Source organism: Chiloscyllium plagiosum, chromosome 8, assembly GCF_004010195.1.
Source record: "Chiloscyllium plagiosum isolate BGI_BamShark_2017 chromosome 8, ASM401019v2, whole genome shotgun sequence".
NCBI lineage: Eukaryota > Metazoa > Chordata > Chondrichthyes > Orectolobiformes > Hemiscylliidae > Chiloscyllium > Chiloscyllium plagiosum.
Window position 1 is genome coordinate 98,399,546 of NC_057717.1, and position 11,641 is coordinate 98,411,186.

The 11,641-nt window shown below is 42.3% G+C and overlaps 1 protein-coding gene across 1 annotated transcript in view; it reads left to right on the forward strand.

Moving 5' to 3' along the window:
• prkcsh (protein kinase C substrate 80K-H) overlaps positions 1-11,641 on the forward strand; it is a 77,942-nt gene that overhangs the window by 52,593 nt on the left and 13,708 nt on the right. Inside the window, exons 12-13 of the mRNA XM_043694863.1 lie at positions 2,261-2,330; positions 9,993-10,082. Of these exons, the coding sequence (XP_043550798.1) occupies positions 2,261-2,330; positions 9,993-10,082 (160 nt within the window). The remainder of the gene's footprint in view (positions 1-2,260; positions 2,331-9,992; positions 10,083-11,641) is intronic.

An 11,641-nucleotide genomic window follows, 5' to 3' on the forward strand; every position in this document is an offset into this window, starting at 1 on the left:
AAACCGGAGCACCCGGAGGAAACCCACGCAGACACGGGGAGAACGTGCAAACTCCACACAGTCAGTCGCCTGAGGCGGGAATTGAACCCAGGTCTCTGGCGCTGTGAGGCAGCAGTGCTAACCACTGTGCCACCGTGCCGCCCACAGTTCTGCACTCCCCAGTCATCGGGAGTGACCTTCCTGTGTTTATCCTGTCTAGTCCTGTTATAGCTTTATAGGTTTAAATTTTAATCAGCCTGTGGTTGATTCTTTGGCTTTTTCGTCTGTTTGTAGGTGCTGGGGTAACCCCACCTTAGCCCTGGAATTGGCTATTTCAGCCCAGACCAGGAATCTAACTGGAAACGATCAATGCCTTGCTGTTGCACTAGGGGTCACCATTATCCAGTACATCATCAAGAGGGCATTTCTGTAATTCCTAACCTTATTGATTTGGCCTAGCATTGCAGTGAGTCGTATAAAGTAGCACGATGACCAGTTTATGCCACTGTGCATCTTCGGGGACTTTAACATCTGTGGTGATCTTTCTTATGCAAATCCTGACAAACTTTGCAACCTAGAAACAGGTTGGGCCTGTACTCACTGGCGTTAAGAAGAATGAGAGGTGATCTCATTAAAATGTAATGGATTCTTGAACTTTGGGGAAAATGCTGAGTGGATGTTTCCCCTCGTAGGAGAGTCCAGGACTAGAGGGCACTGTCCAGTGAGTCAAAGGGGTGCCAATTTAGGACTGACATGAGGAAAACTTTCTTTTCTGAGGATTGAGAGTCTTTGGAATGCCTGGCCACAGAGAGCTGTGGGGGTGGAGTCCTTGTGTACATTTAAGGCTGAGATAGATTCTTGATCAGTTGGGAAATCAAGGGTTCTGGGGAAAGAGGCATGTCAGATCAACCATGATCCTCTTGAAAGGTGGACAGAGGGGCTGAAAGGCCACCTCCTGTTACTGTTTCTTATCATCTTATAGAAGCACTTGTTCTGGTTCATGTGTCTGTTCTTGTGTCTAGAACTCTGAGGGTCAGTTCCGAAAGCAACTTCAAGAATGTGTTTTGACATCTTCCGTTGTCGCAATCCTTTAAGTCTTCGTGGATTCTCCCGCTTGGTGAAGCCTATGTTTTGTTCTTGTGCTTTACAAGTGAGCTGTTGAGAAGCATCATGTTTTTCAAGAAACACTCCTCTAATTATTTGTGGTGTGCTGAGGCAGTCAAGGTGCATGAGGGAGATGTACTTTGCGTGGAATAAGGAGAGAGCCGGATCTGTGTTTGGAGCAGAGAAGCAAGCTTGTTAATAAGAACAAGTAAAATTATGTTTGTTTTGTGCCTTTTTATTGTTCTCCTGATATTTAGCAATACAGCTATCAAATTGCCTTTTATTTTTGAAGTATTGTAATTGGTAGACTTAACATGACGAGTAATCTGCGCACACAAACTGCGGTGAGAGAATTTGTTTTAAAGGTGTTGGTTAATGAGTTTTAGCCAGAGAAATAGAAAATTTCCTTCAGATAGTGTGACTGAGACATGGCCATCTATCTGAGTAAATAGACAGGACTTCTGTTTACCATTTATAGGCAGGATAATGCAAGCACGGCTCCCTGCCAGGAGCAGCAAAATACATTGGTTTGTTAAGTGATGGAAATTGAGCAGAATACCTTGAGGAAGGAGGAGGATGAGTGCTGGAGTGGTGCCAGCATGTATGTAGCCACGCACATTGGTGTTGGATAATCACAGTTCCGTCACGAGACTCATTGTCCTCGCATGCAGCTGTGCAGCATGGTTCTGGGAAGCCATGCACGCAGATTTGAAAGTAAACAGATTCTGAGCTGGCTGCTTCGTTGGGGGGCGAGGGGAAGGTACACCTATTTGTAGGTTTGCAAGGTTTACTGCTCGACTCCCAGACTTGCTCTGACATGTCTGCACCCCTCCCTTCCCCCAGCCAGTTTTTATTTAAGATGATGAGTAGCTGCCTTTAATTTTCCGTTGGAATACGTAGACATTTAACACCAATGGTATGGCAATATGTTGTGCCACTGCATCATAGTTTATGTAAGAGACCTTGAATGATTCTATAAAGCACTTTGAGATTATATGATATGCAGCACGCTCTGTAAACACTGACATCGTCACCTTTTACTTGGAGAAACGCGAGGGTATTGACCAGTGTTTTCCAAGTATGTTTGCACATGCTGCCACAACAAAAGTTGTCTATTGTTTTTCCTTTTGGAATTAGGTTTACCCGTCTGTTTACCTGCATCTTGTTCTGTTTTTAGCTGCCGATAAAGCACGCAATGAGTTCACCGAAGCGGAGAAATCGCTGAGGGAAGTGGAGAATTCGATCGGGTAACGTACCTCAGATGTTTCTATTTAAGAGTCAGCGGTTTGTTATCCGAGGCAAAGGTGTCCGGCATTCGGGAGGGGGATTGATTTTCTAAAAAAAAATCTTGAAGCCTCCTCTGAGGTGAGAAACAAAATCTCAGGCAGAGAAGCCACACTAACATCTGTGTGGGCCCAGGGCTGGAAGTAGTTCAGAAGCTCGACTTGTTTAGCTGCTTGCCAGACTTCCTATCACAGCTGAGGAATCACGTATGTGTGCTGAAGGTGATATCCTGCCAAATTGCTGTTTCTCTTCAGGGCTAATTGGTGTTTGGAGGGGGGAGGTGGGATGGAGAAGGAAAAGAAGCTGTTCAGTGATAAAAGTTAAGGCAGAGCATAAAGTGTCTGTGCCGCTATTTCTCTGAGGACATTTGACGTAGTTAACACTGGCGAAAATTCTCCAGTGTGATCTGTCATCAAAAATTTGGATGCGAGACATGCTTGACGTTAACTAAAGAGGTAATTGCTGCAAATTCTTGTGTCGTATTGAAATGTTAATGTAGGAATTGCTGAGTTTATCCCCCGGGGGGGCAGTTATAACCCTTCAAAGCCACGTTCAAATCTAGCCCATGAAAGAACCAGCCAGATATAAGAAGCTTTTTATGATTTCTGTTTGCTTTGTTTCCAGCCCTGGGCCCACACAGATGTTAGTGTGGCTTCTTGGTTCGTTATTCGTGGTTGGGTTTGCTTGTTTTAAATCCTCCTGATGGAGAGAAGCTGGCTTTTCCATTATCAGATGTAGCAGGATGCAGAATATGAATCCTGCACTATTGCATCAGCTTCCCGTCATTTCATCTTGAAACATTTTATTGCCAATTGAACAGAATGCATTTTTTAACATGAAAGGGTAATTTCACTATTTGTAAATCAAATCAGAAATTTCTACACTGTTGTTTCAAAACAAAGATTGAGCGTAGGAGTATGATCTACTTTGTTGAATTCTTGCTATGCTTTGGTTAATAAAAATGTTAATTACCAGCGGGTAAGCTGGAAATGTTATATTTCATTTGAGTTGAGGCTGACTGATTCAGCGCTGAAGAAGATTTACTGCTATGGCCACTAGGCATGCTCGAGTATTAGTCTGCCATGATTACTGATGTGGAGTTGTCAACACAGCATCAGACAGCTTCTGTTTTGCTAATAAAACTCTATCCTCTGTTCTATACACAGCAACATGGTAAGATTCTGTAGCACACAGTTATTTGCACACTCCAACTAAGAATGTCACAACTGTTAGAGCTTCATTCAGAGTCACCAGTGGAAAGCTTCCCTTGTTCCACTCGTCTGTGTGCAAAGCCATGGATGCTGCACTAGTTGACAATAAAGATAGCAGTATACTAAGCCCATTAACAATTGTATCCAAAGAATGTTAATAATCTAGATTCAGACTGCTCTGTGAGAGCTTGGGCAGCACCTCAGCTTTCGACTGGGCTCTTTACAGCTTTCTGGACTCAGGATTTAAATTTAACCGTATTAATTTGCGACCTCTGCCCAGGCTTTGTTTTCCATTGCTGGTTTTGTATCTTTCCTCTTTTCTCTTGTTTCCTTGACGTTGCTTTCTGATGGGAGCTTCTCTCAAAGCTTCCTTTGTTTCCTCACTTGTCCCATTATCTCTGCATTTGACCTTGCACTATGAAATATTTTGCCTTTTAACTTCTCCCGTCATCCAGCTTTTCACAGACCTGTTTACCATCCTCCATTTTACTCCCTCAGCATCTATTACCTTTTTAATTATTCCCAGTTCTGATCTGACGTGAGAGATCGATTTTTGTCTTTCTCTCTCTTGCTGTTCATCAATGTTAATAGACCATTGTTTTGTGTTTTTATTTGAAATCCACTCATTGCTGAGGGGTTTCTTCCTTCCCTTGTATTTCAAGTGAACAATGTTCTTCTCCCCTGTCCCCCACATTGATAATATTTAGATATTTTATACTAATGGGCCCTCATCCTTTTGATTATATTTCTCAATCATGAGACATTTCAACCTCATCAAATTTCTATGTGCAAACAACTTGGTGCACCTATTCATGGCCTGATTATTTCATTAGGAGAAAGTGAGGACTGCAGATGCTGGAGATCAGAGCTTAAAAATGTGTTGCTGGAAAAGCGCAGCAGGTCAGGCAGCTTATGCCCGAAACGTCGACTCTCCTGTTCCTTTGATGCTGCCTGACCTGCTGTGCTTTTCCAGCAACACATTTTTAAGCTCTGATTATTTCATTCGCTGTTCGACTCCAACCTTTGTACCTGAGCTTACTATGATTCTGTTGAAATATTGCAGAAGGTAGTCCAGGATCTGTCATTGTTCTATCTTGGGAAAGGTGTTGCTTGTTTCTGAGGACAGTAAACCCCAGGATTGTTTCTGTGACATTTCAACACTGCAGATGGCAAGATGTTGCTGGGGGAAGATTTGTCTGAAGTGGGGAAAACTGCCTATTATTTTGTAATTTGCTCTTTTTTTTTTCAAAATAAAAATTGTTTTTGGCATCCTTGCTTTGGACGGAAACATGTTGGGTTGAAAGCTTTATGTCTGATGTTGGGAAGTGGATTAATGCAGACAACTCAGCAGGTACTGCACGTTGCACAACCTGGCATACTTCAGTGCAGGCAGCATTTAGAAATACTTACCTGTAATGACAAAACAGAAGCCTTTGAACATAGCAGGACAAGTTGATGAGGCAGATTGTAAAAACATCCATTCCGGGTTTTTTTATATACAGAGCAGATAGGGTGGAGCTGTTCCCATTTGTGAAAGGATTGAGGACGAGACATCTCAAAAGTCATTGGCAAACAAAGGGATACTTCTGAGAAGAAACATTTTCATGCATTCACGCAGTGAGAGGTTGGGGTGTGGGCTGCTCTGCCTCAGAGTATGGTGGAGGCAGGTTCAATTGAGATGCTCAAAAAGGAGGAATGTACAGGGCTACAGGGGAGATGGTAGGAGAATGCCCCTCCGGTAATTGGAGAGTGAACCTAATCCACATATAAAAGATCTCTAATCAAGATTTCTTTCAAATATAATGACGACAGGCCAGCTCCATCAGTCACAACATTAATATAAATGTGTTGATTCAGTCATGACAATGGTTATTGCATTTCTTTTGTGCTACAATACAGGAGACAATAAACGAGACTTATACTACATTTCTTAAATTGATTACTTTGGAGTCAATTTATTACACACAAAATGCTGGTTAACATTTAAGCTCTAATCCTGAAATAGAACTGCAGGAAACTGCAGGGGATGGACGCACTTGAAATGTGGAGCTTATTCAAGGAACAGCTACTGCGGGTCCTTGCTAAGTGTATACTTATCAGGCAGGGAGGTAGTTGTCGAGAGAGGGAGCCATGGTTTACCTAAAGAAGTTGAAGCTCTTGTCAAGAGGAAGAAGGTTTATGTGAGGATGTTAAGGGGCTTGAGAGTTATAAGTTAGTCAGAAAAGATCAAAAGAGAGGGCTAAGAAGAGCCAGGAGGGGATATGAGAAGTTGTTGGTGGATAGGATCAAGGAAAACCCTAAGGCCTTGTATAGGTATATCAGGAATAAAAGAATGACTAGAGTAAGATTAGGGCCAACCAAAGATAGTAGTGGGAAATTGTGTGTGGAATCTGAGGACATAGGGGAAGCACTTAATGAATACCTTTTGTCAGTATTCGCATTGCCCTTTTCCAATGTTAGTGAGAATCCGGAGATACAGGCTACCAGATTAAATGGGATTGAGGTTGACCAAGAGGAGGTTTTAGCAATTTTGGGAGATCTGAAATGGTTGCTAGGCTGTAGTTACCATAACCTATTGTCTGTTTAAAACTAGGTTTTCAATAATTAAGGGCCATGAACCACATCGTTTTATTTAATTGACAGCTTTTCTTCCTTTTCCTCACTGTCCCTTGGTTGGTTTTATTTTTGTAAACTGCAGTTAATTACAATACTCAATAATCTGACCTTGTTCCTTGATAAAACCACGCGGTAACCCTTTTCAATACAGGAATTGTCCACACCATTCTAAACTTCCAAGTTTTCACACAGTCCTTAATTATTCCCAATGATAGGTCTTGCTGGAGACCTTGTGTGTAAATGTGTTAGAATTGCAGGTGCGTTACTGTGTTGAGAGGCCATTTGGCCCATTGTGTCTGCACCAGCTCTCAGTTTCACACAGTGCCAGTCACCTGTCTTCTGCACGTTCTTCCATTCCAAATGACCTTCTCAATGCGTTGATTGAACCTCCCTCCACCAGACCTTTAACCACGTGCTACATGAATAGAATATGTCTCTCAGTGCTTTTGCTGCCAATTACTTGTATTGATGCTATCTTATTCTCAATCAGGCCAGAGTCCAGATCCAAGATTCAGTTGACCATCTTAAAGTATTTTGTTTGCAGATCTTACCGTGCAAGGAAACTTGATTCACCACTTTTCAGTTATTGTATCACGGGACTGTCAGCATGAAGTCATTAGGACCCATGTATTTCAAATAAGAACACTTAGCCTCTGTCTTGCATCCATCAAGTTATTGAGAGTACTGTTAAGTCTACATTTCAGTTTTCCCATGCAGGACCTCATGTAGAAATTCCCTTAGTGTTGAATGGAAAATGTCTAGTAGTAGGAAACTGAAAGTCCATACATCTCTTCAAGGCTCCTTTGACAGCACCTTCTAAATCTACGGTCACTGCTGTCTAGAAGGACCAAGGCAGCAGATGTAGGAGAACCCCACCACTTGCATGTACCCCTCCAAGCCACACATTTATTCAGACTTCAAAATATGTCGCTGTTCCTTCAGTGTTAGGAGAGAGGGGAATTCAGCAATGGTAATGTCACTGAATGTCAAAGGACAATGGTTAGAATCTCTCTTGCTGGGGATGGTTATTGCCGGACCCTTGTTTGAAGGCAATGAGCAGTGTGTAGATAAGAGGGGCCCAAAGATAGAGCCTTAGAGGACAGCAGAGGTATCAGTGCTGAAATGGGAAGAGGAACCATTTGCAAGTGACAAGAATAGAATGAGATGTGACCATTTTACTTTCTGCTCCTCCTTGCACTGAGCAGCTGAGGCCAATTGTGGTTTCACCATTGCTGGGGAGAGGTGCTGATGTAATGATGATGTTGTTAGACTAATAACCCAGAGTCCCAGGCAGTGCTGATGATAGATGTTGAGATTTGAATTCACTAAAAATCTGGAGTTAAAAGCAAGCCTAACAATGACCACTAAACCTACCTGGTTTCCTAATGTCCTTTAGGAAATGGGATGGTGCTGTGCCTTCCAGAGTGCTGTGTGTCACAGAGTCGTGTTGCCACAGCGGTACTGAAATGTCTGCTTCAGGAGCAGTCGGTAAACAGCTTCGAGTTCCCTCAGTGTCTTCAGTTAGACAAAAGAAGCATGAGTCAGTGGACTCGGGCCTACACAGACTCAGGGTTTTAGTGTACTTTAAGATTTTTTTGAAGCTGATAGATACAGCTCTGTCTGTCTGTCTCTCTCTCTGTGTCTCTGTCTGTCTCTCTCTGTGTGTGTGTGTGTCTCTCTCTCTCTTCTCCACCACCACATCTTTTCTCCACCCGCCCCCCCCTCCTGTAGCAAAAGCTTGTTCTTTCCTGGACTGGAAGGAAGATAATGCATGAGGAAAATCGGTTTTGCTGAATTGCCTTTGCCAAGTGGGTATTTATGGGATACTGTTATATTGGAACAGTTGATAATTAGTAGTTTCACAATATATTATTTCATTAAGTATTTCAATAGAGGTAAAGTTATGCCAATTCTTCTTCCTGTGCTATAAGAATAAAGTATGTTTTGCTTCATGCCTTTGTGGTGCACCAATCCAATTACATCTGGAATACATGTCTTTTAACATAACAAAATGTGCGGGTCCAGGCTGTCTCCTTGATATATTTTGAGGGGATTTGGTCTGGTCTGTAACAAAGGAAATCTGTCGTCCTTGCATGATCTGGTCTGCGTGAGGTTCCGGATCCTTAGTAATGTGGTTGATGCTTAACTGTCCTCTGGGCAATCGATTCTATCTGAGCCAGCAGTGCTACATTGCTGCAGTGAACAAATAAGTGAAAAGGCTGGATCCTGAACACAGCACAAGTGCAAAATTCAAATCGACCCAATACATAATCGTGAATTACTACTGATTGAGACATCTTGTGCTGGAATATGTTTGGAGAGCACAGATGAGAATTAGGAAAGCTAATAGAATGGTACAGGTTGTTGTAAGCAGAATTGAATGCAAAAGGTTATGCTTCATCTGAAATATTGTTACAGTATTGGTCATCTTATTTAAGAGCGGGTGTAAATGTGTTAGAAACTGTTAGTCTGGAATGGCAGGGTGCCTTATGAAGTAAGGTTGACAGGTTGGGCTGGTATCTGCTGGAGCTTAAAAGAATAAAAGGTGACAGGAATGAAACACAAGACGTTGAGCTGCCTTGACAAGGTGAATGAGGAAACAATGTTTCCTCCTAGGGGTCACTGTTTAAAAATAAGGCACACTATTTAAGACAGATGAGGAGTTGTGAGTTTTGAAAGTGGGGTCCTCGGATATTTTTAGGGCACAGTTAGATTCTCGATAAACAAGTCGGATATAAGCTTATCAACAATAGGTAGGAATGTTCAGTAATCAGGCCAATCACGTGGCCTCCTACAGTTAATTTGCATTATGTTTAAAAATATCCTGTATTGTATGCAAGTGGACTTTTTTTACCCCCCCCAAAAATACTGAGGCAGCTAAGAAGCTGACTGCAGCAGCAAAGATGTTATTCTGTGCAGTCTCATAGTTGCCCTTACAGTGGAACTGGTCAGAATTTTAAAGAAACTTTGCTGAGGTATCAGTCATCTCTGTTAACTGCTGTGATTTATCCATTCATGGCGATAGTATGATATGACAGAATGAGTGTTTTGCAGCATTATGCTCAGGTTGTCATTTTTATCTGATCATTTGACTTTGTTTAACCTGGTGCTTTAATTTTAATTTATTTGATTAGATTAGATTAGATTAGATTAGATTACCTGCAGCATGGAAACAACTGCTGTGATTTATCCATTCATGGCGATAGTATGATATGACAGAATGAGTGAGTGTTTTGCAGCATTATGCTCAGGCTGTCATTTTTATCTGATCATTTGACTTTGTTTAACCTGGTCTTTAATTTTAATTTTATTTGATTAGATTAGATTAGATTACCTGCAGCATGGAAACAGACCTTTCAGCCCAACAAGTCCACACTGACCCTCCGAAGAGTGACCCACCCAGACCCGTTTCCCTCTGACTAATGCACCTAACACTATGGGGTAATTTAGCATGGCCAATTCACCTGACCTGCACATTTTTGCACTGTGGGAGGAAACTGGAGCACCTGGATATCCACGCAGACACTGGGAGAATGTACAAGCTCCACACAGACAGCTGCCCGAAGCATGAAATCGAACCTGGGTCCCTGGTGCTGTGAGGCAGCAGTGCTAACCACTGAGCCACCGTGCCGCTTTGATTTGGTGCCTCTCTCTGCAGCAGGATAGGGAATTTGAATCCAATGGTTCTGGTGATTTTAGCGCACTGCGATAATTCCTGTGGCAAAGCAATCAACTTACTTTTAAAATGCTCAGAAAATACAACAGCTGATTCACAGTTTTGCTGCTGCTGTTTTGTAGGAGTCTGGAGAAGGAGCTTACCATTGACTTTGGACCTGATGGAGAATTTGCATATATGTTTAACCAGTGCTATGAAATGGCAACAAATGAGTGAGTAATCTTTCTTATTTTGCAGTCCTTTTATGGTGTGCTGCTTATGCATTCCCAGTAAACGTGATGATGAGATGCAAAGATTGTTAACCTAAGGATGCAGATCTCTTCAGGATGGGGAGAAACTATATTATTTTGGTGGCCTGGCATAAGATGCAAATTAAAATATGGGATCTATGTTCTTTTACCTTTTATTAGGCATGCTTGTCTCCAGCAACATCAAATTTAACATCGTAAATCACCCCAACTTACTAACTAATATGGAGAGGAGTAGACCATTTGACTCCTTGAGTCTCCCCTGCCAGGCTGATCTGGTGTGACCTTAACTTTCCTGTTTGCCCACCCACACCCTTGATTTTGTTATAACCACCAGTCAGAATCAAAAGTACTGAGCATTTTTAACTCTTAGAAAACATATTTTAGCATTAAAAGAGGATTTTCTTTTTGTTTATTTTACCTGTTTTTCAGATCAGCCTGTTCAGAGATATTATTGTACATCTCTGGAGCAGGTGGGTATTGAACCCGGGCCTCCTGGTTCAGGGGAAGGGACACTACCACTGTGCCACAAGAGGGATCCCATTACAAATTAGCTGGCTGTTTTTAGAGACAGACAAACCAATTAAATGTCACACCTTTGGATGTGAAGGGCATTTTGAATAACTCCTTTAAAATGGAGGAAGAGGCAAGTCAAAATAGACTGGGCTGTGATTCCTTCTGACTGCTAAGACAACGAAGGCCTGATGATCTCCTGTGCAACAGCAATCTGCCCCCTTCAGATGACGGTCCAGACTACGGATTGTGTTTTTCCCTTTTTGAAGAATTCCCAATTACAACTGTTTTAAAATCATACCATTTCAATTCTGCTGGAGACTGTTAGTGGGACTGAATGTTCCTTTGTGCACCAACCTGGATTCCAATGGACTTGGCTCTTGTAACATGTGCGCACTTGTGTGCTGCTAATTACAAATTCTTTTTGCATGTAGAAAGTATTAAATTCATTTTATTTGTTAATTCAAGGAAGTTTAGTGAAATTGGTTCCTTTAAGAACTTAAAGTTCACTTGATTCTTGGAGAAGGTATATGCCAGGGAAGGGATCCTTTTTGAATTAAGTATGTTGTGGTCATCCAAGCCCACCTCTCCTCACCCTGAGATTACTAGCTTGGAATATCCTGTCTTGAACCCAAATGAGTTAGAGGACCTCATCTAGGTTCTGGTTGTGACAATGCCTTTATCAATCAAACCCATCTAACGCGATCTTGCTTGCATGCAAGCTGTTGCTGTCAGGGGGAGAGAATTGAAAAATGTGTTGCTGGAAAAGCACAGCAGGTCAGGCAGCATCCAAGGAGCAGGAGAATCGACGTTTCGGGCATAAGCCCTTCTTCAGGAATGAGGAAAGTGTGCCAAGCAGGCTAAGATAAAAGGTAGAGAGGAGGGACCTGGGGGAGAGGTGTTGGGAATGCGATAGGTGGAAGCAGGTTAAGGTGAGGGTGATAGGCCAGAGAGGGTGTGGGGACGGAGAGGTCGGGAAGAAGATTGCAGGTCAAGAAGGCGGTGCTGAG